The sequence below is a fragment of the Takifugu rubripes genome, chromosome 17, assembly GCF_901000725.2.
Source record: "Takifugu rubripes chromosome 17, fTakRub1.2, whole genome shotgun sequence".
NCBI lineage: Eukaryota > Metazoa > Chordata > Actinopteri > Tetraodontiformes > Tetraodontidae > Takifugu > Takifugu rubripes.
In genome coordinates this window covers 9706780-9734489 of record NC_042301.1, presented here as the reverse complement: position 1 = coordinate 9734489, position 27710 = coordinate 9706780, and the positions used below count along the sequence as shown (strand labels likewise).

Here is a 27710-nt window from a genome sequence, read left to right as displayed (position 1 = left end):
CCGATGACGATCCCCGCCCTACCCCCACCCCCCTTGTACATGCCAGTGTTTTCCCCATGTGTTCCAAGTGCCAATAACTTTGTGAATTCCTAACTGTGACCCAGTAATAAATTGCACATTAACTACTGTAAAGAGCAAAATGAACCAGACTGATTTAAAAATGAGGGAGGGGGAAAAAAAATCTGAATATCTTAATAAAAAGGTTTTTAACAAATGGGATTGACTTTACAGATGCGTGGTGTGTTTATTGACCTTTTAAGAAGTCTTTAAAACAACTGGTATTGTTGGAGGTTTTGAATAGCGGCCACTAGTGGACAAATAGAAACGAGGTTTTTTGTCATTTAAGATTCATTTGCACAATGTTGTGAGATCGAATCTGGCAAAATGATGTCAGATAAAATGTGTGTTTAATCTGTTTTGGCAAACATTACATTCAAAAGACAAGTACAAGAGCAAAACTGTACAAAAACATCTTGTGGATCGTTAACAAAAATTCAAAAAGGTGATTGAGGGAACTCGTTTGGTCGTCAGATGTGAATAAATGTGTAACACGTCTCTGAAAAGCTGCGCCACTTGTTCTGATCTGGCTTTTTAACAGTCAAACATCTTCAATCTTGATTCAACTAAGCAAATTTAACAGCAGAAAAATCACTTTTTGGTTTGAGCTTCTGAAATGTGAAGATCTCTTATCTGATCTCAAATCATTTTAAGATAAAATGAGGGTAATCTGCCTAAAAGTTGGTGAGAACCACACGACTGCAGCGACGTGACCTGAACCGACTCTCGGCCTCCAGCAGGGAGCGCTGTGAGCCTAAACGTTTGCTTTGACAGCCTGCCCAGAAATCACTAAGACGGGAAAAGAAGAGACCGTCCTGCTGGTTTGGGTCTGTCACCCCTCGGGGTCCAGACCCAAACCAGCCTGGAAGGACCACAACCAGTTTCCCCCCCACCTTGAGTCACGCGTAGGCACAGAAACATAACACACATTTCACAATATAAAAATATATTTAAGGCACGCCAAAAACTCCCACGCTGCCCTCGCCAGCTTCAAACGGCCAATCTGCATGGTTTTCCCTTCAAGGGTTGAACCTGAAGGACAACATCTGGCAGATCCAAGATCCAGACAGCATCATTTACATCAGCATTGTGCTGCAACTATTCAAACATGTCACACCATCCGTGAAGCGCCTTTAAAACAAGCATCTTAATCAGGCACCAAGTCTGCGGCCCCGCCAGTGACGCCTTCAGTAAAACAAAGTGTTCCCTACAGTTCTTCACCAATAAAAAGTCCAATTTTTGACCTAAAAGCCCTACAACTTTGGAGAAATCAGAGTGGGTGTTTAAAAACAGGGAATTCTGCTGCGTCTTAAAAGATAACAGCACCTCTAAAAGCCGGGGTGGTGGTTCAGTCTGAGCTGACAAGCAGAGGGTTGCCAGTTCAAGCCCCAGTGCTGGACAAATGATGGTGTTTTGGGTTAGAACACCCCAGAGTACCAATAAAGTACTAAGCCCACAGGGCCCTGCAATGAACTAGCAACTCACCCATGTGCTCATCCCCATAATGGACAAAGCAGCCAAGAAGACAAAGCCAAACCTATAAGAGCCAGATCAGCCCCTCCCTCCCAACAGATTAGTGTTTAATAACAGCTGAAGACCTTTAAGCACTGAAGAACCTTAACAACTCATGAAACATAAGGAGGTAGGCCAACATTAAACCTCACTTAAACTTGCATTTTGTTGTAAGTGTTCATGTTTGCAGGCAAATATTCTCCACTGTCATCAGGTAATTTTTCTTTCCATGGAAATTAAATTTGGAAATATATTTAATAGTTTCTATTATTAACTTTTGGACCTGCTGAGAGCTTCAGCAGCTCTGTTTCACTGAGGAGTCACCAGCTTCTTTCCTCAAGCGGAAGGGGTGAGACCTGCGTCTGTCCGCCACGCCGTGGAACCTTCTGGATCATCGACATCAGAGGACAAGGAAGAGGATGAGGACCACAACCATGACGGCGACCAGGACCCCGATGGCACACCACTGCCTGCGACCTGACCAGGACGAACACGGTTTTAGTCACGTGATGCTTAGGCTGAGGAGCTCCGTGGATCTTTCACGTCCACTCACTGCTGGTCATGTGCGACACCTTCTCCAACTTCTTCAGGACAGAGTCCATGCGGGAGGATGTCTGCTGCATCTCCTCTCCAAAGTCCCCCAACATACTGAGAGACAACAGCGTCATTTTTAAAAACATTTGGTAGGACTTAAAAACCAAGTTGCAGCAAGACATTTTTTTTCCCCACAGTTAAATCTTCTGTAGTTCCAAAGGAGACTGTTGTTGACATGAGACCGGATTTTAGTTATCCAAAAAAATAATAAAAAAATTAACAGAATGGACGTAAATATTTTCACACCACTGCGCATGTTAGGCGGAACCAGGTGACTGCTTGTGTGTGTGTAAACTCACACAGCCTGCTCATCAAGCTCGTCTCCGATGCGTCCTGACATGTCTTTAAGGACTCTGATACTGCCTGACACCAGCTCCAGCTGGTCATCCTGTTCCTGTATGATCAGCTACATACATACACACATACATACATACTTAGAGAGAGAGAGAGATCAACACTGCTTCTGTCCCAGCTATAATGACTGAAATCCTGTCTCTATATCAGCGCTTCTCAAATAGTGGGGCGATGAACATGTTTTGGTTTTTTTTGCCGTACTAGAATAAAGTGTAATTGCACATCCCGCGCGCACACACCACAGAGCAAGAGATAGAAAGTGCAGTGAACAAACCACCAAGAGACAGCATGAAAAAATACTTAACAGTGATGAAAAGAAAGACGGAGAGAGACGGAGATAATGAGACATACGAAAGTCTCCCGAAAGCTAAGACGAGGAAATATGACGAAGCATATATAGCGCTTGGCTTCACTGCGACTACGGTGGGAGACGAGGAAAGACCGGTGTGTTTACTGTGTCTAAAAATGTTGGCAGGACAGCATGAAGCCAAATAAATGAAGGCGTCACTTAAAGACATTACACCCCAGTCACGCTGATCAGCCGCTTGAGTTTTTTCGGCAAAAACATGCCGAATATTGGCAACAATCATCCCGCTTTGGTCTATATTTCTTTCTTTTTTTGTTTTCTTTAATATTAATAAGGATACAATGTTATGCAGAGGTGTACTTATAACAATTTCATAGACAAATGATACTAATTATAGTCACGGCGGGGGGGGCGCAAAATGTTTTCTTCTTCCTAGGGGGGGCGTAACAGAAAATAATTGAGAAGCACTGCTCTATATTGATACCACTAATGTTCATCAGCATTTTCAAAGCCTGTTTAAGATGCACAGAGCTCTTCTCTAATCAAATCAAAGATGTGAACGACAGATTCCCCAGGCACTTCCTTCAAAAACCACAGAAGCGTTCCAAAGGAACCTGAGAACCAGCAAGAGAGAGTCCGCATCAAACATGTTCGCACATGTTAGTGATCGGGGTGGGACATTGGTTGAGCAAAGCCGCTCAGTTTTATTCTCTGGACCAGATATAAGTCTGGTCTCTAAATCTTCTGAATGGGACTACAGCTCTGAGGTCATGTTCTGGTTTTAAATGAACCCTCCTAGTCAGTGAGTTTACAACTAATAAATCTTTGAATTTCATAACAGATTTGACCACAACAAGAGGAGCCCAGGGATTCAAACCTGAAACCTACACAGTGGAAGGCTTTAATGCATTTTCTTCACATGGTCAAACAGGTCGATTCAGGGATTTTCTGGGTGTCATTTAATTTAATTGACATACTTTAACTTGAACTGCTAAATAAAGCGACAGTGTTATTATAGATTAAGAGCCACAAAGAGCTCGACTGCTTTTTACACTGTTTGTCTACCTGCTGCTGTTCCTGTTGCTCTTCGATGTATCTGGAGTTAGCAGACACCATGTGAGCCTCCAACATGGACGACCTGTCCTGAATCGTTGAGGACAGCAGAGCCTGGATGAAGACATGTGACATGATGTCAACACTGGACTTACATGCAACCAATGTCTGTCCACATACACATTACCTAAGGTAGTTTATACTATGGACAATATCTAGAATAAAACATAAGGTCAGAGGTCTGCAATAACCATGTGGTTTCAGATGGGATTAACTTCACACTTCTATTCTTATTTAGTCAATTCATCATGGGCTCAACAGTTAACATTGAGACCTCTACAGTTAGAGATAAGTTAGAGAATTCCAAACATGTAACTAATTCAACACATTTGTGCCACCTATTCTAGTGTAAACAGCGAAACATCCACTAACCTGTCTGTTCTTTTTCTCTGCCTGAGCCACAGCAGAAGGACTGGACAGCTGCTCCTTCATCTCCTACACACACACACACACACACACACACACACACACACACACACACACACACACGCGCACACACACACACACACACACACACACACACACACACACACACAGAAAATATATTTTTACTTCTACCATCCAGTGATTCAAATTCTACCAGTAACTCACACCAGTCACTCGCAAGAATTTTGATAAACAAAAAATATGAGTAAACTGTCCGGATAACTCACTATGCATCCTTCAAAGGGTGGTTCGATGTCTTCTTAATGTGTTCGGTCTCACTTCTGCGTTCGTCGTCTTAAGCATTCTGGCCTGTCCCTGAAGCTGCTTTTTTCGTTTCTGTCAATAATCTTATTTTTTCTCTTTTTGCCCGAATCTTCTCCCTCCTCCTGAATGAATAAACGCTACAAACGATCGCTTTACGTCCATTGGTCCGCTAAAATAATTATGCCGTCATGAAACCATTAGTCCCACACAATGGTTCCGCTCTAACGTTCACTTATACTGTGTTACTAAATTACATGTGCTATAACATTTGAATAAACCCAAAGAGCCTCTATTTAATCTGTTTTGCAAACTAGTGGCCGCACAGGCGCACTGCTACCCCCACGAGGTCAGTTGGAGCAAAAAACATCAATTGGTTACCATCATGGTAATTTTGGATTTTCTATTCTTATCTCAAAATAAATTTAAATAGGTCATTTTCCCCCTCACAAAACTCTTTATTCTGGCTCATAGAACTAATTTCTCTGGATGCCTATTCAAACAGGGCATCTTGGCAAAACCTGCCTTTGTTAGAGGTGACTCACAACTCCTGTTGTGATTAAACACTGTTGGAAAACCATGACTGAAAAGAATGATGGACTGGAAGTTGGGGGGAAATGTTGCTGTAGTATGTTTATGTGGTAATCTGAATGTGAAAGCAACATAACAATTATGTCAGCACAACTTACTTAATGACCAAAAGGAGAAAATCAATTAGGTGAATCAAGAAGGGTTATCCAATGAAAACACTGCCTCTCAAAATACTTCAGTTGCTCTGCTGCAAGAACAGGATTAACTGCTTTGTCTGACCTACAGTTTGTGTGTTTGTGTCTGAAACACTTCAGCTGCCAAATCACACCCACAGCCTTCCAGGCAGTGTTTTCAGGTCACAAACAGCAGTACCTCCAGAATAAATGTCCTCAAACCACTGAAACAGCCCAGAAAGGCCTCCATATGAACTGACACACACACAAAAGATAAACCTGGGGAATAACAACAAGCAGCAAATCCTATAAATAATCAAATGAGAGTTTTACCTGGACAGATTTCCTGGTTCTTTCCACAAAGTCTTTCCTCTCCTTAAGTTCACTCTCACCCAGTCGGAACTTTCCAGGATTGGATTCCACAATATCTGAACCAGTTAAAGAAATAAATGGTGCCTACGCTATCAAATTAAACTAATTCATTTTCACTAGATGGAAAGATGAAGAGGAAAGAAATGGGAAGGGTTCATTGTAGTGTCACAGATGTAGTGTTTCTATTTATTTTGTAACAGTACATAAATTTATCACTATTCCTGATAACAGTTGTTGAGTTGGAATATACTTTATGGCAGTGGTCCCCAAACTACAGCCCGCAGGCCAGATACGGCCCGCTTCTAAATTTGGCCAGGCTCCTGAACAATACCAGAGATGCATTTTGATTTTTTTCCTTCATATATGTGCATTTGTATTTGACCTTTTTAAACCTTTCACTTATGGAGAGTTTGTCAAGAAATGTATGAATGATGTCGCGGAAGAGGTGTGTCCTGGGAAGAAAGACATATTTAATGCCATGAGTCTGTCAGAAAGTACAATCCCCAGACGCATTGAAGAAATCGGGGGTAATGTATATGCCCAGCTGCAGCAAGAGACGAAAGAATTTGACCTTTTTTCATTAGCATTGGAGGAGAGCACAGACGTGCAGGACACAGCACGGCACAACTAGTGCTATTTATTTGCTGACTTGTGCTATTTATTTCCCGAGAGAGGGTTATTTGGTAATTATTTATTTCATAGTGTTATTTGTTTTTCTGGCCTTATTTGGTTATGTGTGGCTTTCTGGAAAACAATACATTTTTACGTTTAGGCACCCCTGCGACCGACACACTTTTTCTTTTACAAGCTGATCCCAGACCTCCATCAGAGAGGGGAAAAGTTATGTAGCCCTCACAGGCAAAAGTTTGGGGACCACTGCTTTATGGTCTACTGGCAGTATGCAAACCAGTTACTATTGACACTTACTGGCACCTTCAGGATTAGGGGCTACACTCCACACAACCTCATGACATATTCCGAGGCTCTAAATGCCTGATGGCACATCTGCTCTGCTGCGGTGGATTTAGTTCCGGCTGAGTTTGGGAAAATAAGTCCACTATTACTCCATTAGTGAGTATTCTATTAATAATGCCAAAAACAAGTATAAACACAATGCCTTTTCAAACTGAGTAAACACTTGAATAAATACAGCTCTTTCATTAAACCCTGTAAACAACAAATCCCCATCTCCATGCCCTTGCACCACACCAAATCAAATACAATAACTCCAGTCATGAATCATCTCAACAAGTCCAGTCACAACATAGAAACAGACTGACTTCGCTGCCTGAAGACGTAAACAGCAGCTGACAACAGCTAGAGGCTTTTATATGAGTGATTGTTACTTTTGCTTAAATGCCACATCAGTAAAAATGGCTCAGCTCTGTAGCGTCTCCTCAGAAACAGAACGAAATCAAGTGACAAAGAATCTGTTTGTTCAGTCAGATGAGAAATCACTTCATCATTCAAAAACAAGAATACATTGTTTTTTAAATCAGTGTAAAGGATACTAATGGTCTCGCTGAGATCTTCCAGGTCCCATTCGATGGCCCTAAGACAGTTCCTTAGTTCATTGGTACTCCAGTCCAGTTCATCACGGCTGACCTGAGATGGCAAAAAGGTTTGATTTATTAATTCATGTGCACTAGTACAAGCTAAGTAGAAGTTGATTATACACATTAATACATGTGCTATCATGTTGACTGACCTGTGGCCAAAGAGTTCAGTTAATTTAAAGCCAACGATGAATGTTAATCAATGCTAATTTTGGTGGGATGCTATAATGAAAACTAAATTCTGCGGACATGAAAGTCTAAAACCGAACTTTCACTGCAAACAAAGTCCTTCTATCAAAATGCTCTCTTCGTTAAAGCCTTTTAAAGGTTTTCGGAAGTGGGAATAAAATAAAGAGCTTTTTGATTCGAAAAACAATTTATGGATTAAACAACTTCGTGTATCATTTTTAAGACCTTCATCCCCAGATTGGTAAAAAAAATAGAAGATTAGCTGATCTAGAGAGTTTCTGAAATTACTCTGTTTTTAATCTCGCAGGTAGAAAACAGTTTTAATTTAGCCTAACAGCTAGTAATTTTTTCATGTTTTACCTTTATTTGACTTACCTTTACTATGTCACCATGTTGACAAACACACACTAAATGAATAATGCTGACTATGTAAATGTAGTGAGGTGCATTCACTGATGTGAATGATGAATGATTAATCACTGCACATCTAGGAGCAAAGCTGTAGGAAAAGGGTAACACGACTAACTATTATGTTAACCTGTGCATTTCCAGTCAACAAGAAACAAATGCAAATACACAATGCTGATACACAAGTATGCAGATATTTTAAATACCCCAAAAATCTACTATAACAGAGGACTTATTCAATCTGTTTTGAGAGGTTTTATCTTTGTTGTGTGGTGTGTTTCAATGTTAGAATTTGCATTTATGATATCACTTTTAATAACAGAACATATAGTAATAAGATGTGACACAAATGCGGATATGGCCGGATGTATATGTTGTACATGTGCTGCTCAGAGAGTGTAATTATGGGGTTTATAGCTGCTCACCTGAGTCCCGTCCTGTAGCAGTTCCTCCCATCTGTCAAAGAGGCTCCGAGCACGTGATAGGGCCTTCTGCACTTCCCTGCACGCACAAACGTGCACAGCAGGGGTCAGGTTAGCCAGCTGACCTCACCCTGACGTGACACTGACGTAGCAACTCGCCATCGCATCACCAAAACAAACACACAAGCTACACTTTGCATCCTTCTTTAACTTCACATCACGATATCAACGGCGGGACACCTGAGCCAATCACCAGTTTCACATTGTAAGAGTTTAAACAAACAATTATCAGTAATAACAAGGTGCAGAGACGAAGTCTGCTGCCATACATCAACACTGGCTGTCACGGTGCAATTACTAGCGTGGACGCTAGTTAGCTTCAGCTAGCCGATTAGCCAAGGTTGCAAATGTTTCAAGACTTACACGTCAGGTAAACACCAAACTCACTGTTCTTCTCAAACCCAGGTTTCTACTTTAATAAACCCGCGCGAAGAAACTCAGCACCGAATGACTTATTCTGTTCATTTCTTACCCCTTGACCACGAAAAACGGATCTTCTACAGACATGTTGCGTTCTTCCGCTTCTAGCTCGCGCATGCGCAGAAGGCAGCGAGTGACGAGCCACTACGTCATCGATGTATAAATCGATAGTTATTCAAGGATAAAAACAAAATTAAGTCTTTCTTCAGTCCCAGATGATGAAAACTTGGCTCACGCATAAAGCCCCCACCCCCCCCGAAATAAATATGGCTTCAATAAACGAGCCGGATGCGTGTTGGCAGAAGTGGAGTTAAGGTGCAGTTTACATCTGTATAAGATTAGTTGCCATGGTGACAGCTGCGCAATCATGGACAACCTTTACGGTAAATTGCAGGAATCTGCGGTACAGAGGGTTTTGCTCTGAAGTCTGCTTACAGAATGAGTAAATATTTACATTTGGGGGAATGCAGAAGTTCATATGGCATAATCTGACCTACATTATCTTCCATTTAAACTTTTAGGACAGTTCGGTTTTGAGCCAGTTACGTACAGCTGAGGTTGTCAGACCTTACCTCCTCAGTTATTAATTCAGTAAATTCAGTAATTAATAATAATTAATAATTAATTCTATTAAATAATTAATTATAATTTTAAAAATAATGCTATACACACACACCAACACACACATACATACATACATACATACATACATACATACATACATACATACATACATACATATCAGATAAAGTGTGATATTTCTGATATGATATTGAATCACAATAATTACCATTTGAATTTTTGATTGCTGCTGGGTAAAGAAACTTGCATGCTCAGCAAATTCTATTTGTACATTTTCCTTCCTGCTCCTCCCATTCATTCTTTCTCTGTTCCTGTGGGGGTTTCTCTCAACCTTACCCACCCGTCCATTGCAATTCCTTCCTGCCTTCCTGTCCCTCCCCCGCCCTCTTCACCTTCTTCACTCCTCCTCCCTTCCTGTCCTGAGAAAATTCACAGTCAGTCACAGTACAAACATCCATGTTCACACACTCAACACATTACTCTGCCTGTCTAAAGTCAATAGATCAGTTCTGGGGAAATTTTTTTTAAAAATAATGCTTTAACAATGAATGGATGAAAGGGGGATCCAATGTTTATCTTTATCCTTTTGCTGTTTTTGTTGCCCTCTACTAATTCTCTTCAAGAATTACAATTTGTCTAACATGAAATGAAAATAAATTGAAAACCAGTATCTCTACAAATCAAACTTGAAATATTTGGAGAAAAGAACACAATCACACACACAATATGATCATGTGAAAGCTTAATAAAAAACATCTAAAATGGAAAGGTGGTTTTATCTTGGATATCTGCTCTTCTCTGACCGCCTCATTGGGAAAATGTAGTCATTTTTAAAGAGGGTGAAGCAGTAGCACAATGAAAGTTAACCTAGCCAGAGAGGCCTTCAGAGGCAAACACAGTCTATAAATAGAAATCGTCATCCATTGCATCATCATGCCTTCAGTGCTCCAGAAAGGGTTGACCTTTTTTTAAATTTAGGCAAATTCAGATCCCCATTTGGTGCACTGAAAAGAAAAAACACAATGGAAAATCCTGAGTAAGCCCTCAATCTGCTGGTAGAGGTTTTACATCATGGACGTAATTCGCAAGAATTCTTGCAGGGACAGGCGACCAGAACCAATTCACAGCAGTTTACCTTCAACTGATATCGCCTTACATCATTAGTTTATTAGAAATTATTACGAATATAGGTTTATGTTATTACACACACCACATACAATATGAAAAAAAATCTAAATCTTTTAATCAATCTTGACACTGTTTATTGTTTACTTTGTCAACAGTTGCCACAATTTATCAATGTGAAAGGTCATATTTTAGCAAGTAGGTCATTCTGCAGCCCGACTAAACAGTGTTACTGCAGAGGGAAATAATGCAAATTGCAGGTCCCACCCTTCTCTCTCTCTCTCTCTCTCTCTCTCTCTCTCTCTCCCTCTCTCACACCCACACACACACACACACACAAACACACACACACACACACACCCATTTGGCCTTGGGGCAGATGCAGTGTAAGTACTATCATATAACACATAACACATAACACTGAGTCACCATAGAGACAAACTCAGCACAGACCTGAGATGGCTGCATGTTGCTTCAGAGTTGTTTGACTTGAAAACATGCACATTAAAACTTGAAACAAACTCAAAAGCTCCATTTGGACAATAATGTGTAATGATTTTAGCGTAGGGCCTACATACAGCAGTCTGTGATTGAGTTAGCCGGGTAGCTTAACTCCCATTAAAATACATTCTGCATTCTTCACAGTGTTTCTGAAGCCATGTTCATGTTGTGGGGAGCAATGGGAGAGGTTTCCATGGTTACAGCTCGCATGTTTTGACAGCATCACACAGCTCAGAGGAGGGACAGCCGGTCTTCCTGATAACAAGTGTAATTTGCCCTCTGTCAGTTATCCAGTGACAGAAGAGTCACTCTGGTAAGAAAAACACTTTATGGTACAAAGCAAGAGACTTTTTTTTGTCTAAAATTTGTTGTAATTTTATACTGAAGCAAACAATAAGCTTGCCTGAGATTAACATAAAAACAAGTAGAAATAAATCAGTATTAAAACATGGTGTAGCTGACAAAAATGGCTGTACTATAACTGGGAGTTTATTATAACTAACCTCACCAAAGGGCTTGTTGTAATAGCCCTACAAAAGAGCCACAATGTCTGTGTTTAGAACTCTAAAATAATTATTATACACAGTTTGGATACAGAGTGTAACTGTATCTTGGCTTTTATTGGAACAAGTGTTAAAAAATGAGTTAATGTACGATTGAAAAGATCCTCTAATAAATTATAAGACAGTTGAAAAACGTCCCATAACTAAAAACAAACTGGATTTGTTGTTCTGCATCTAAACTACTGGATATACTGATAACAGTTAAGTGAAGACGGGTACATAGCATTGCAGCTGATTACACATATCGATTTCTTAACTTTAAATATAACTTTCAAAGAAAAATAAATTGTCTGCACACATATGGAGCGTTTTCCAACAGTTAGTGAAGGTATCACCTGGGTAACTGGACGTACAGTCGTCTGCATTTCAACATCCGCATCAGTCGGTAATTTACATTGCTGACGCTTCCATATATGGTGCACGAGTGACGTAACAGCTGCGTGAACTCAGCAGGCGGGGAGGGGCCTGCGGATGCGCGTTCGCGTCATGGCTTTTCCACACTGCGCGTCCCCACGGGAATTTACTACCGGATAGACCATATATGGAGGCACAGCCTGTGACGTTGTCCAGTGAAATAGGAGACTCTTGCTTCTCCTACGTAAATTCTTTGAAGCGTTTTTTTTTCTGACCAGAATGTAAACACGGTGTGATGTGAGCTTACTTTCTTTGTAAATGGACCATTTTAACTTCCTCAGACAGAACAACTTCCCGTTCTCGTTGTGGAGATCCTTCCTGGAAGACTAACCCACTTATAATTACTTAACTTAACTCCTTATAATAAAAACAATATTGCCCACTTGATATTGATGCGAAACCTAACTTTCAGCTTTGAAACCATATGAAATATTTAAATTCCGTCTACAGGTTTCTCTTAATAAATTGTTTTCTAACTTATTCAGGTAGCAGGTATAGCTTACGTCACATCAAAACCCAAATATTAATTATTATCAATAACATTTATGTTGAGTTCAATAAGTCGCTTAATGCAGAAATATTAAGAAAGAGTTAATACAGAAAAAAAAGAACAGATGGTGTTTTATCTGTGTGTTTGTGTACGTGCGTGCGTGCGTGTGTGTGTGTGTGTGTGTGTGTGTGTGTGTGTGTGTGTGTGTGTGTGTGTGTGTGTGTGGAGGGGGAGGGGTGCAGCAGGTGTGGGCGGCGCCTGCTTGTCGCTAACTGAGGAATGAAGTCCACATTACGTCAAAGAGGAAATAAAACGCCGCCCCGCTCGTCGCACGCTCTCATTTCTGAGTGCAGCTGCCGATTCGACCACAGCCAGAAGTCCAGCCAGGACAGAAAAGTCCGGAGTTCGTCTACTTGTGGAGCCTTCACTCACTGTGCCAAAACGCATTATTACGCACGAAGAAAATGAGCGCCACAACAGCGATGGACATCAACGCCGAAGCCAGACGAATCCTGGCAGTGTCGATCAGCAAGTTGTACGCCTCAAGGACCCAGCGAGGAGGGCTGAGGCTTCATCGGAGCCTTCTCCTGTCTATGGTTATGCGAAGTGCCCGGGATATCTATCACTCTTCCCGAGAAAACGAGGGGACCAGCGGCGCGCACCAAGCGCCAGAGGAGCCCATGGACACCGGCTCCAACCCAGCGGAACAAACCGAGCCTGCGCCCCATGTCGAGCCCCAGTCGGAGCCCTGTGCCACCGAGCCAATTAACGATAGGCTGGACGATGAAGTCAATGAGGACAAAGAGAATTTGAGTCCATCGAGGCACTCCAGGAAACGCCGGGGTAAGACTTCGGTGGCGCCGGACTTCCTTCCCAGCAAAAGGGCGAGGCTGGAGCCCGGGGAGGAGAGGTATGCGACCCCGGTGGGCAGCTGTCGCGCCGCGGACTCCCTAACCGCCTTGTCTTTAAATCGGGTTATACCTGCCTTCTGAACAGATGGAGGTTAGAAATAGCCTCCAATGGGACGTTGGAGCGGAACCTAACCCGCAAGGGATGTTTGATCCCTGACGCACCGAGCAGGTGACCTACATTGAGGGTCCCGGCACCAGGGTGCGCGCTTACCGGCCGATCATGCGGGCCAGATGAGCCCAGACGGAGACGCAGAGAAGGAGAAGAAACTGTCAGGCGGCAAAGTTTGAGGAAGAGACGGAACGTTTCATTTTCCCGGTGATTCACCTTCACTCAGAATGAGTTCGAACACAAACCGCTGACTCAAAGTGTGTGTCCGTGAATCAGCACTGAACGATGTGAGTCACGAGAAGCGGCGACCGCATACACACACGCGCACACGTATAGCTGATGTTCCGGGGAGTTTCCTGCCTTTAAACCGGGATATCAGTCTGAAATGTCTCTGCAAGTGGAAAAATTCTCCCCGTTGTAATATTTGCGGTTCTTGTGGGGACCTCACCACTTGATTATTGGTCAGTTGTGGAATGACACACTCACAAACACACACAATGCTGCTGTTGCGGACTTTGACAAATCAGTACTACTGCATTGGGTCTGTCCCATATGTTGACATGGTGCTCTGATAACAGCGACAACAGTGTTTCAAACTGTTTTTATGTTAGAAGGTCATCATTCATTTCTAACCTGTGAAAAAATGTGACCTGCTGCTTTTTAAAATATTGTGTATTTTTTTTAAAATAAACATATTTAATGGTGCTTGGTTGTGATCTCTTTCTTCTCTTCCTATGTTCACTTCCAGTTATTTTGAGCTACAAACATCTAACCTTCTGTACTATATTTTAAAATCCGTTGATTTTTATTATATCTCTTCTTAAATACGTTTACTCAACCGTATACTTGTACAATGGTTGAAGTCCATTTTTATCTCTTTTCTTTAACATATTAGAGTTGAACATGTGTCTGCAACACTGCTGTTTCTCTATATTAGGCCACGTTCACGAGGTCAGTTCTTGGGGGAGGTTGGTACAACCCAGCACCAGTCTGGCGAGCTGCCACTAATCTCATGCTTATGCTAAGACATAGATTCAAACCCACACACATGAGTAGAAACACACACACCAGTTTTCATCTACTTCCTGTGGATTGCGTCGAAACTGTGATTTGTGTCCTTCCTTCTTTGACTCCCAGCTGAGACATCCTGACACTGTTTCAGTAGAAGGTTAAGAAAAGAATTATGTAACATCACAGGGACAAATAAAGACCAGCCGGTAGCATTTAAAGCCCCAGGAGGGTGTCTCCACCACCACCACCACCACCATCATCATCATCATCATCATCATCAGTTGCAGGAGCAGCTTCCTGACAGGAAATGATGACGCGATGATGAATCTTATGAGCTGGTCTTGAGGGTTTCACTTTTTCATCTTCACTTCTTCCTTTTTTCTTTTTTTTTTAAATTAAAAACCTACTGATATTTAATCGTAACCAAAAGAGATCAAAAGGTTTAATGAAACTGTCCTGTCCAACAGTCGGGAAGTGAGAGTTTGTCACAAAAAAACTATCCTGTCCCATTTATTTGTGTAGTATGATCTTTTAATGTAATGCATTTCCTGCTTCTTTAGCCAAGCGACACACATTCAAAGCAGGAAGTTTTTGAGTCATGTGACACTCACCATGATGTCATCAGAGAAAACAGTCAAAAGTCCCGTCAAACAAGTTTAAAAGTACCCAGAACCTCACAGAAAGCAAAGATTATGTCATGTCAGCCAGTGGGGAAGTCACAGCTATCAATATTAGTGCAATAAATGTTTTTAAATATTGTTGAAAAAGAAACCTAAAACTATGACACCGTGGAGCAAAATGCCTATAAAACCATACAAATTACACTCTTCTCTTTCAAATTTATTTCTTTATTCTTTTTTTAAAAGGAAGGGAGATGAATGATTATCTCTTATATCTCCAAAGGCAGAAAAAAAAGTGTGACTTTCAAAATTAATCTCTATCGTGTTCGCACATCTATTTGCATGATCTGCCCCACGTCACTGTCTTCGCATGGGGGGTGGGGGATTCTGGGTCAAAAAGGGAGTTCAGTTTTAATATGGCAGATTAATAATTCTTTAAGCAGAAACGATAATTCATCTTCAGGCCATAATGCTGTTTATTATGTTGACAATCAGAGACTCATTTTCATGACATCGTGTTGAAGGTGTGCCATCATATGAAGGTGGCGGGAGCCTTAGTTTAAACAGAACCAGCCCACACCAAATGAGCCACATCTTCCTCCCGCAGAGGAGAAAACGCGTGTCCAGAGTGGCAGAAATCGGAGTCACCACGGTTACACATCCAGCCATTAGTCATTGTGCGATTAACACACACACAAAAAAAGGTCTGACGTGAATGAACCCATGCCGGGTAAATGCCACAGTGAGCGCAGATCATTAAGCCAATCAGGTGGAGCTTCCCTTCTTCAGATTCCCAACCACATGTTGATGCAAAAATGCTAGCATCTTAGTGGGCTGTGGCTAAAAGGTTTAAAATGTCCAAGTCGACTGCATTTCTCTATTCGTCTGTGTCACTGTCTCAGCATTGAAAGGGGCAAAAATATCAATCTTTTTTTCAGTTCATTAAAGTCAAAATGCAAATATTGCAAAACACGTTGCCACAAATGCATTAAAAAACATAGCAGATTCCATCTTTTCAATATTTCAAGGTGATTGGTTATGTCTGCGTAAATTCTCAGTCATCCAGGTCATTGTATCCAAGGTAGTTTTCTCTGTCAACTGGACTGGGTTTCTTCTCTTGAAGACGTTTCGCCTTCTATCCAGAAGGCTTCTTCAGTTCAGTTGGGTGATTGGTTATGTTAATCCTGATAATAATTCACAGTTCATGTGAGAACTATTACTTAATCAGAAAGATTTTCCATCTCAAAACCCCCCAACAGAGGACAGATGTGTCTAGTGTGGCCTGGACTGTCCCTTTAAGTGCTGAGCAGCGTTCATTGTCCGACGGCAGCAGCCCGACGGCACAACAGCGCTGCTGTACACAATGTTCTCCACAGCCTCTAATGGACATAACCTGTCCTTGGAGAGTACAGCGGTGCTCGAATCAAAGAGCATAAACAGGTTTAGGAATCAAACTCACCCACCTTTAAGAGTATGAAGCTTTCTTTCTTTCTTTCTTTCTTTCTTTCTTTCTTTCTTTCTTTCTTTCTTTCTTTCTTTCTTTCTTTCTTTCTTTCTTTCTTTCTTTCTTTCTTTCTTTTTTTTTTTTTTAGCTCACAGTGTTATTATTCATCCCATGAAGAGAAGGACGGATGAGCGACATAACTGTAATCAGCAAAATCAAGTCTGACTGTTGTCTGGTCTGACTGTTGTGCCTTCTGCCACCCAGTTACAATCGGTCCGACCTTCCTCACCCAGTGGGGCGAGTTTCGGTCGCTGGGGTGCTCCTGAAAACACCTCCTCCACCTGGCGCTATATTATTGTGACCCAAAATGTTCTGACACCCTGAATCAAAGCTTACAATATTCATACTCTCAAATTTAATACATTTAAACAACTCTAAACCCACTGACATTGTAAACTAATGTAATATGTATACATATTCTGCTCTATATTTTCTGAATATGCAGCTGAGTGTGTAGAAATGCGGGCTGAAGGATTCCAGTGCAGCAGGAACGAGTGGCAGCCTGATTAAGATGCAGAGCGCAGAGGCCGACCAGGCGTGGTGACGTCAAACAGCGCACAACTAAAAAAAGACAGGCAGAACAGAAGCATCTGCGCACAGACAGCATGCTCGTGTTGACCTGGCCAAGTCAGAACCCCTGAGTGGCCAGTCAGACGGGTTCTAGATGTACTGGCCACGTTTCATTCCCATTCCACACATTTATGTACGAATTTAAACCTGATAATTCATAAGATTAATGAGGAGCCAATCCGAATCATTCCCTGCTGGCCTCAGGGGTCTCCGAGTGTGTGTTCCTTAGTAACAGGAAGTCTGTTGCACATGTGATTAGGGGAGGCAGAAGAATCTTTGTGCTTCTTTGTAAATTAACGGAAGTCATTATTGTGTGTGCTTGTGTGTGTGATCACTAGAGGATCACAAGCCAACAGGCTGTGACCACATGACCTCATGTCTTATAATGACATTGTGCTAGGTGTTTCCTTACAGTAGAGGATTGTCTAAATGTGAATCTGTGTGTGTGTTTGTGTGTGTGTGTGGAGGGGGGGGCACTGCATAGACAGGAAGTGATACGCAGGCTACAGAAAGTGTAGGTGGAGTCTATTTTAAGGCTGGATACAAGAGAGCAGATCCCTCTCACGCATCTGGCACCGTAGGGGTGTTTGTGCGTGTGTGTGTGTGTGTGTGTGTGTGTGCTCATGATGCAATAGGCAGTCTAAAAAACAGAGGTAATGCTTTTAAATGTAATTTAAAGCCCAAAAATAATTACATTGCATTACAAAAATCATATCAAGACACATGTTTTACTGTGTTTGGATCCAATTCAGAATATCACCCCGTGTGTATGTGTTGTCTGTGTGTGTGTGTGTGTGTGTAGGGAGGGAGGGAGGTATGAGACAGACAGACAGATATATGGATGTGCAGACCAGTAAGGAGGAAGAGCAGCTGTTCAAAGAGAGGAAGGATGTCAATAAAACGTAAAAGCAGAGAGGGGGAAGTGCAGGATGTGTGTGTGTGACGCAGCCACAGACGTAGACAGGGAGGAGGATGGAGCCAGACTGAGGAGGTGGTTGTTTTTTTTTGCTGCATTGTGTCTTTAATTTTCTTCTCTTCTGGGAGGATTCAGCTCAAAGGCGCTGCACTAACATTTCTTTTGTACTTTGATGGGAAGGACTGAATCTAACAAATCATCTGTCAGCATCTTTTAGAATATTGGCATTAAAACTGGTAGGAATAATGTGTGTTTGGAGCAGATTAATTCTGTCTTTAGGGGTTAAATTTGTGATGAAATAAATTTTTAAACTGCAATATTCCAAATTTCCCAAATAATTTCTGCCACATTCCTCTGATGTTACATTATTTGCTCCTCACTATGGTTCACTATTTCCTGCCTTCTCCAAGTAGTCTGACTCCTGATGGGTAACATGATCCCTGTTTTGTTTGTGAGCAGATCTCAGCGCACAACAGAGGATTAAACTGAGGAAGAATATAGATTATAGAGATGTTGGCACGTGCCGAGCACTTTAATGTCTCTTAGCTTGAGTAGAGCCACACAGTAAATCAGGCATGCTGCCAATAAACACAAAGGGGACATTGGTTTTTACTGTTACATTTCAGAATGATTGAACTTAAATATTTTAAAACATTATTATTACTTCAAAAGAAATAACAATGTGATACCTGTGAAACATGTGGAACCTGAGAAACACTGGCTAACGATTACTGACTACTGGGCTGTCTACTGGGATTAGTGTGCTGATTTGAACTGTTCAACACAAAGCAGCAAAGGTGCTGCACACATTCAAAGCTGGTATTCAGGGTCATCCTAAATTCTCCTGAGTCAAGTTTTCCCTGTGTGACGCTTAAATGAGTGCTGAAAAGCGGGATATTTTCCATTTGAGCTTCCTCGTTCTTAACCAGTGAAATTCTGCCCCTTTAGGAGAAAATGAACAACTGCATCTAAAAATGACGCATTCTCCACCGGAATGAATGAAGAAAGCACACGGAGGAATGGTTAGAATGCATTCTCTCTGGTTTATTCAGGTTCTTTAGGAAGAGTTCTGTTTGAAATTACAAAATGCACTGGTAGAAACAGCAGAGATAGATAGAGAAAGAAGAGATGGTCAGACACAGAGAGAGAAGGGATTTCATAGCCGGAAACGGGAATAACATGATCAGATTCAGATTCAGGCAGCTCCTTACTCTCAAAGGAATTGTTTTTCATCATCCAGGAAAAGGTTTTTGTGTTCTATCTCCCCGCTTTTAAACATTTCTCCCCCCCCCCCCTTTTTTTTTGGTAACGTTTAAGTGTAACCTATCCTTGTTCCCCCGTGGTATCCCCCGTGAAATAACTGGCAAGTATAACAAACAAACATTCTTTGATTTCATCACCAAAGTCATTTCCATTTTAAATGAAGATTTACTTTTTATTCGTTTTTTATTAATTTTTTGCTCTTAAAAATAGAAGAAAAAAGGAAACACGTTGCTCTTAAAAACATCTATCTCTATATATATTTTTACATATATACTTTTTTTTTCATTATATTTATTTTTTTAAATTCCTGAAGTTGACTTGTTACCCCACATAATGGCATGCACATTGCACATGCAAATCTGTAATTAAATACTTCTCTTTTATCTTGAACTGCCATGTAAGTTTTTTTGTTTTTTTTTAAACTCTTTTTCCTCGTCTTAAGTGAATCCTGGATGGTTTTTCTACTGTGGCACTGGTTCTGGTTCTACTGGGTCGAGCAGTGGATGGTTTGCACTGATTGGAGGGATGTTTTAGTGCCCAAAACATTCCATCTCATGCGAGCAAAGACTTGTGATGCCACCAAAAGTCTCTTTAACTGAACATCTTTGTGGACACCAGAGAAGAGATGGAAATGTTGCTCAGCCAGTGTTGACAGAATGTCCAATCTTTGCTCACAAATCCAAAAATCTGATCTCAAACTATTCTCCTGCTTCGTCACATGTGCTGAAATGTTTTGGGGCTGATCTGCCTGCAGCTCCAGAGACGCTGACGTCGACAGATCTTTGGTCTCTAAAGACGTTGTTGTTGTTGATGATGATGATGATGATGATGATGATGATGATGATGATGATGGAACAAATGAAGGGAGACGGAAACAGAGAGAGGGACCTTGAGGGTTGCCATGGCTACAACAGGAGACACGATCCATTTACTGTAAATCAACACAGAAACACTGAGCCTGTACTTATGGATCAGGTGCTTGAAACAGTCAAAATCGATGAATGTGGAGGATTTAGTGACATCTAGTGGCGAGAAGCCGATTTAGGGTTTGATTTGGCAAAATGTATCGAAACTTACGGACGCACTTCCTCTAAAATAAAGGCCCATTTCAGCTAATAAGTAGAATAATGACTAGTTTTTAAATGCTCTGACATTGTTATAATTTAAATTCTCCCTTCATATTCCAACTAACCCGGATTACCCAGTGAATTAGCACAAAATGCTGAATGTATTCAATATTTGAAAGTTTTGCAGCACCATTGCAAGGGATCAACCATTAAAAATCTATCATTTTTTTTCTTGTCACATTTTTCAAGCCTAAATCACCAACAGATAAATTTAATATATAGACCAAAACAACACCTTTTAAATGTGTTCTTCCCTATTAAAATGCTCCAGAATGAGTAATGGGAGGACAATTAATTTTGGGGAATAATCTGACCAAATGTGCACAAATGAGTAAATTTCCTATAGGAGACAAAGGACACGCACACGCTCTATACCAGACGATCACAGACGAACACCCACACAAGCATGAACTCGTTCAACTGACACAACGTTAATGGTGTGACGTTAAACAGCGCTACTTAGTGGTCACAGTTGGGGGTACAAGCGCAATGAGGAGAGTGGAAAAATGATGTGAACAAGAGGAGTTTTTTCCAGAAAGTTTATGGGTCATATACACAATGACAGAGCCATAATGTACAACAGAAGACAACAGGTGAGTGAAAATGACACGAGTAGCTACCAATCGCCTTCCACTGTCAACCAACCAGAGGAAGTGGGTGAGGAAGGAGGCGTGGGTGATGGAGATGATGATGATGATGATGATGATGATGATGGTCAATGTGTGCGCGCTCTGATTGTCTCAGAGGGAGAGGTCATCTTCGTGTCCTGTACAGTGTAAGGCACTCAGGGTTACCTACTGTAGCTGATGGCGTCAGGACACGCACACACAACACATGCACACACAACACATGCACACACACACACACACACACACACGCACACACACACACAAACACACATAAATGTACAAACATGCAAGTTCACTCAGACACACAAGCTGCAGAAATAATTAATCAAATAATCATTATATTCAGCCTCCCACTTTATTTTCTTAAAGTTTTCTGTAATATTTAAACTTTAATTTAATTTTAAATGACTACAAATACTGATGTTTCATTTTCACCTTTTAAACTATTTCATAAGACATTACAATAAATTCTTAGAGAGTTGATTAATTGATTAATTACAAAAGGTATGATGGATGACTCGAAACACACACTCACACTAACACACACACAGTCTCTGTTGCAGCGATAGCCCCACCCCCCTCAAATGTGACCAATTGGTGGCGTGATGGTGAGGAAATGGTCCAGTGCCTTTGTGAAATTGTGTGTTGGCATCACTGTGACTTCGACTGCTCCCCCTCGCTTTCCTAAATTCTACCCCAAGCAACTGCCCCATGATGCCATTATCACGTTTCCTACTACCTTTTCACCCTCCCACCCCTCCCACGTCCCACCTACACGCACACACACACATGCACACATTGAGTGCTGTACAAAAGGAGGGAGGACCACGGTGTGGCTTCAGCTACATAAGCACAACTTTTGGCAGCACTACTATACATTAGAACCCACTGTCTTTTTTATTTTTACTTTTTACAGAGAGAGCCCTTATTCATGTTTTTGTCGACACGTTGCCTCACGTCTGACCCACTGGTACAATTTCACAGTAGACTGAATGGATGGGTTGGTGCATTTGCTTCATCCATTGTCCCCTTATGAAGAAAATGGTTTGGACGAAGCAGATATGGAGCAATGCGATGACTGAAGAAACCGCCCTAAACTCCAGCAAAACAAAAATAACCGAAGAAAGAAAGGCTCAAACATTCACCTTATCCCCAAAAGATGGGATTTGTTCACACGCAACATGCTTCTCCACAAGAGCAGCGTTGTGTGTCGGCCATTTTGGATCTGCTGTTACAATTCTGGACAAGCGCTGTTGTAATGTTGTGGAGCTAAAATGGCTGAAGATGTTCTGTCAGCAGGCTGCTGATGGCGTGGTATATATAATGGACACATTAGTGGAAGGAGAGGGGCGGAGTCAACACGTCTACCGCCATTCCAGGTGCAACCATACAACATCTCGATCTGGAACTGACCATCACTGAGCCAAATCCTTCTCTTGAGATGGTCCCATCTAGCTACTCAACAAGGACCTGAGAAGTGAAGCAAACCGCAATGCAACATCTGTAAACTTCTCACTGCCTGAAACTGGACCCTTGACCTGTCCCCTCCCAGCAGGAAGTGAAGCCAAGAGCGATAGCTTGACCAGCATGACCTCGAAAAGCTCTGATTCAGCAAAAACTTTCTCTTGTCAAAATGTTCTCGTCTCAACTCCCCCATCGTCTCATTTCTATGCAAGCGTGGGACCTGGCGGGACTTGACTTTCTAAGGCGCAGCATGGTTGAGCTCAACTACAAAAGGTAAGAGGGCGGCCCAATGGGAGCGACTGAGGGTGAAGAATGTGACACAGAAGGCACTGAGGCTCTGCAGAGGGTATGCGGGAAGCATCCCTGCACGCCATCTCCCCTCTTATTGGGAGATGAGAGGTTTGCAGGTGGGTGCCCCCCGACTCCTTTCAAAAAAAATCAAGCCACTCCCCTCGTGGTCCCAATGCTACGCTTAACTACTTCATCCAGAGACAGCCCACTTTGAGAGACAGGTGAGAAAGTTCTGGAGGAGGGGGTGACAACAGTGCTGTGTGTGGTTAAAAAAAAAAGATTATAGGGTGTGAAGTCAAGAAGCACTCGCGGGTACAATCTTCTCATTTTCTCAGGTCAACATGTTCCTTCGTCATTAACCTGTTACAGTCCCAGAAAGTCGCAGTTTTGTCCACTGAAATAATATGCTGAGGACATCAATGAGGTCTGCATAGAGTCACAACAGGTGGACCAGACTCACGTCCGGCTCCTGGGGCTTCACTTTTGATGGAGTAGTCATGAGCCTGAACAATGGTTAAAAGAATCACCTGAAACTCTAGTTTTGCCATTATCTATGAATTCTAATCTACTACTGAATTATGTCTATATTTTATGTTGTTTATCCACTATATTTATCTATCTTTACTGAAATACAGTTAATGACTATTCAATAACTGTTGTCCCTCATAAAGAAAGGATGAAAATTAATATTTATAAGATTTTCTATCCTGTACGTTGCTCTCCTCTGGATGGAGACACAGACAGGTTGGTAGATACTGAGATGGGTGTTGGCAGGGGGAAGTTTCAGCCTTGCTACAACCTCACTGGCGATTCGGGTGACTGTCAGACCTGAGAGGGAAAGTCAGCATTGGCACAAATAGAAATAGGGGCCAACAACGTGCCAGAGACGACGCCTTCAAGGCTACATCAAAGTGTTCCAACTCAGAATGAAGTTCAGTGATACCTCACAAAGATACGGGAGAATTTTGTCCAGGGTCTAGAAACCTGGATGGGGTCACGTGGCCGTGCTATCCTGGAGATTGGGGAGGACAGGAAGAACGTGTGCTGCCCCCTGGTGGCAACGCAAGGGAGCACCACCTTAAACTGGCATTAATACTGTATTTCTACTGTCATCACTTGTGATCAAAATCAGAACAGATGAAGGGAAAGTAAGTTTTTGGCTGCAGGTGAAAGAATGCAAGCACGGTAAAACATTAAAAACATGGAGATCTTAAGAATCTGACCCATCACTGACTCTAAACTCAAATTCTAGGCCTTTAGGTTGCTGAGAGTAACGATCCTAAGGATAAAAGCCACGAACTGAAGCTCCGCTACCACTCTGAAGAGTGTATCTCTTGGGTTGCGTTACAACACGCAATGTTGCTAAGTGTCTGTTCCAAAGCCTTCAGTGCCCAAAGGATTTTACAGAAAGGCCATCAGGAACCCCGTAAACTTCACTGAAACAGTTGGGGGGGGTGCAAACATAATAGATGTCAACAACATGGACAGAGCATACTTAAACTCTAAATAACATGACAACAAATCTACGGAAACAGTTCTATCAATCAATCCACCAATTATCATCATCATTGTCATTTTGCATTGACATAAATATAATTTGTTTTTTATAAGACTATCATAGTTGACAATAATAAATCAGGAGTGCTAGAAGCTCCCTTCTTTCCACCTGTTCTCCCTCTTGTTTCTCAGGAAATTCTAGTGCATTATCTGCAATGTTTCCTGTTTGTAGAGTTAGCCAAAGACAAAGAAAACTCTTGAAACAGTTTTCGGTAAAAACTAAAGAATGTCTTGTATGTGAGAGAGAAATAGTCTGAAAGAAGAGAACTTCTATTGTAAACCTAAATGCAAAGTTTCCTATAAAGCCCCCATGTCCCACCCACACCAGTTAGCCTTTCTCTCTAGTATGCATTTAATCAATCATGCAGATTTCCATCAAATTTTGGACTCAGAAAAGATCAAAGGAGGCTGAGCGAGTGCAACAGAAGAACCAAGCTCCAATGTCCGAAGAACAAGAAGGAGAAGTAATCGACGAAGAAATACTGAAGAAATTAGTCTTTTCCCCATCCCTCCTTTTCTCTACTCCGCCCCATTCAGCGGTGTGATGTCATTTCCTGTCAGGTCATCCTGACTCACTACTGGTTGGATAACAGAGGAGAAGGAGGCTTGTCAAAGTGTCCAACTTCCTTCTCCAGTTACCTGAGGATACTTCCCCCTCCCCATTGTCCCCAGTCCACATTCTACTGAAACCACAGCCAGACAGGAAGTGATGTCACACCAATTCCATCAGCATTAGGTGAGTCTTTAACAGTAAACAGAGATGATAAATCTCATCAAATATCAGCCAGCACCGTGATTGGCTGGTTTTTGCAGTAAAGGCGGAGCTTCCTGGTTCTGTCCCTTGGAAAGGGAAAAAAAAAGTCAGAGTGATTGTTCTCCCTTTTTTAAAATCTTGTCATTGTCATTTTGTTCTTCACTGTTCAAGTTTGATTTTCCTGGAGGCATAGCTTGGCTTGGAGTCCTGGCTTTTTGTAAATTAATTTTTCTGAAAACGTAGAGTCAAAATAGTGGACTCTGGCTTTTACATTAGCACACTGGCTGGTAACCAACCAGTCAACACAACAGTCTGGGACAATACTTTTAGGCCTCATAAATACAAGAATCCACAGGGTTTTGGCATGCTCCTCCCTTGTTCCGTAGTTCTCACACCTTTCACTTGTCTGGCTTTGTTGGCCAGGCATACAATTCTGATATTCTGAGACCTCCAAGAGAGGCAGAGGTAACTGCAAGGCTTTCGTTGTCTTTGCAGTGTCTCTTTCAGTGCTCCCGTGTCACGCATTCAGAGTCTCTCATTACATTATTAATGACTATATTTAGCACATTCACACTTTACCCCTCTGCCCACAGCTCTCGCATAGAGTCTACAGGCTGAGAAAAGACTTGGAGGTTGTTCAGTAGTAAACATCTTTTTTACCATCTCTGCTTTACTAAAAGTCTCCATCTCCAAAAGCAGGACACTGGTAGTTGCTATTCATCTCCTCTATTACCCTTATCCCTTGTCCACAATGGCTGCTAGCACCAGTCATCCTCATCCGTCTCGCTATAAGGTTCATGCAGGCCTTTGCGAGGGCCTCTGGCATGGGTTGAGCGGTGGTGAGGGTGGGGCGGTGCTCCTGGAGGTCCCCGGCGATGAGGAGAAGGTGACGATGAGCGGTAGCCATTGGGCACCCTGCGGGGATGTGGGTGAGGAGGCAGAGGGGGCCCGTGGCGGGCAGTCCTTGGTGAACGTGGGTGTGGATGTGGGTTCCCATGTGGATGCGGGTTACCATGAGAGAGGCTTTGCTCATAGGCAGGAGGCTCATGATGCCGCTCATACTCATAGTCACGCTCATAGAAGGGTCCATCCCCCTCCAGGCTATCCCCAGGCGGAGGGCCGCTCCAACGGGCTCGATGAGGGGACCTTGGTGAACCGTGGAGAGGCGAACGCGGGGATTGGTGCCGCGGAGAGCGCGGGGAACCGTGCCGGGATGAGGACCCCCCATGATGCGGAGAAGCTTGACGTGATGGGGGGCGGTGGTGGTAGCCCCTGTCGTGGTCTGGTGGGGAGAAGTGTCTGGGGGAGGGCGAGCGGAGTCGACCCGGCCCTGGGGGACCGTAGCTGGGCTTTCGGACAGCAGGGGAGTAAGTGACATGTGGACGTGGGACGGCAGGGGTCTGGGGTAGCTGGCGACGGCCTCTCCGTGGAGTGCTGGTCCCCGAAGTGGAGGGGACTGGGCTGCCGCTCACTGAACTACTGCCCTACAGCAAAATGTAAACAAGGAAAATCAAAATGCACCACAACAACAAGACCAACAGAGACCAGAGCAGAATGGTGATAGAGAGATAGGGCGAGAGATAGCAAGATATAGAGACAGACAGACAGATAGACAGATAGATAGATAGATAGATAGATAGATAGATAGATAGATAGATAGATAGATAGATAGATAGATAGATAGATAGATAGATAGATAGATAGATAGATAGTCATTCAAAAACAGTGATGAGGCAAAATATTGACACAAAGAAGCCACGTGTCACATTGAAGAAAAATGGAAATGGAGAAAAACGGTGATAAAGAAAAAAAAAGAATAACACAAAAAGAGAGGTTGAACTCCATAAGTAGGTATACGACCTGTTGCAAACTCTTAACTGGGTTAACACTTCTCACGGTTGATAAAGGCAAAAATGAGATGTTATCTTAACATATGTTCATTTGCCCCACTTTCAGGTTCCCCTGAGACGCAATGTGCTCTGGGTTTAGAACCCACCTGCCGGTGTCCACGTCCATCGGGTCCCTCGCTGGGGGAGCGGGACCAGTGGCGGTCATGGGGATGCCTGTGGCTGTAGTCATGACGATCTGGACCGTAACGTTCCTTGTCCATGGAGCTGTGGTGGTGGTGGTGATGATGGTGGTGGCGACGGTCCTTGGTCCGGCCACGGTCCCGTTCGCGATCCTTCGGTGGAGCGTCACCTGACTGTGTGGTGGTGCTGAGGTCTGTGCCCAGGCCTATCGAGGAGACGTCTCAGATAACATTTGCAAATAAGGTTGCTTCAATTAATGTGATAGAATAAAGTAAAACTATTACAGAACAGGATACATTTGAAAAACAGAACAAAATTCATGTAATACGTTAAAACCCCCATTTATCCCCATTCAGTCTCTTCAAACACAAGTGGAGTTAATGAGATTAGAGATGATTAGATGACTTTCACTGAAACATTCTCGTTTTTTCTAACTGCAGCATGACGTTTGCACTTGGAGTGATGAAAGAAGGGACTTCCAAACCATTGGAAGAAGTAAAAACAAGCAGAAGAGTAACTGCTTC

General features: G+C 42.4%; 3 protein-coding genes and 1 long non-coding RNA gene across 11 annotated transcripts in view; 1 reads left to right on the top strand and 3 right to left on the bottom strand.

The window, feature by feature from the left end:
- Window positions 1–375: 375 nt before the first annotated feature.
- Window positions 376–8919, bottom strand: LOC101071151 (syntaxin-10). Its single transcript, XM_003972266.3, has 9 exons — window positions 8808–8919; window positions 8279–8354; window positions 7212–7305; window positions 5662–5756; window positions 4310–4372; window positions 3890–3991; window positions 2463–2569; window positions 2123–2217; window positions 376–2046 (listed from the first exon to the last, which is right to left on the bottom strand). The coding sequence occupies exons 1-9, from the start codon at window positions 8870–8872 to the stop codon at window positions 1970–1972; spliced, it is 774 nt and encodes a 257-aa protein (XP_003972315.2). The 5' UTR covers window positions 8873–8919; the 3' UTR covers window positions 376–1969.
- A 1663-nt stretch (window positions 8920–10582) lies between these two features.
- On the bottom strand, window positions 10583–12050 carry LOC115253218 (uncharacterized). The gene is made up of 2 exons (XR_003891488.1): window positions 11862–12050; window positions 10583–11218 (listed from the first exon to the last, which is right to left on the bottom strand). It is a non-coding gene; the product is annotated as an uncharacterized lncRNA (long non-coding RNA).
- Window positions 12051–12679: 629 nt separating this feature from the next.
- Window positions 12680–14155, top strand: ier2b (immediate early response 2b). Its single transcript, XM_011612737.2, has one exon. It carries the CDS (start codon window positions 12895–12897, stop codon window positions 13420–13422), a length of 528 nt encoding a protein of 175 aa, XP_011611039.1. The 5' UTR covers window positions 12680–12894; the 3' UTR covers window positions 13423–14155.
- Window positions 14156–18153: 3998 nt separating this feature from the next.
- The window catches only part of cacna1ab (calcium channel, voltage-dependent, P/Q type, alpha 1A subunit, b), an 86788-nt gene continuing 77231 nt past the window's right edge, over window positions 18154–27710 (bottom strand). For 5 of the 8 annotated variants that reach the window (XM_029850435.1, XM_029850436.1, XM_029850437.1 and 2 more), the window contains 2 exons: window positions 27153–27406; window positions 18154–26640 (listed from right to left, as the gene is read on the bottom strand). In XM_029850435.1, the coding sequence (XP_029706295.1) occupies window positions 25915–26640; window positions 27153–27406 (980 nt within the window). In that variant the 3' untranslated portion in view covers window positions 18154–25914. The remainder of the gene's footprint in view (window positions 26641–27152; window positions 27407–27710) is intronic. The other 3 variants (XM_029850441.1, XM_029850442.1, XM_029850440.1) reach the window with 1 other exon arrangement.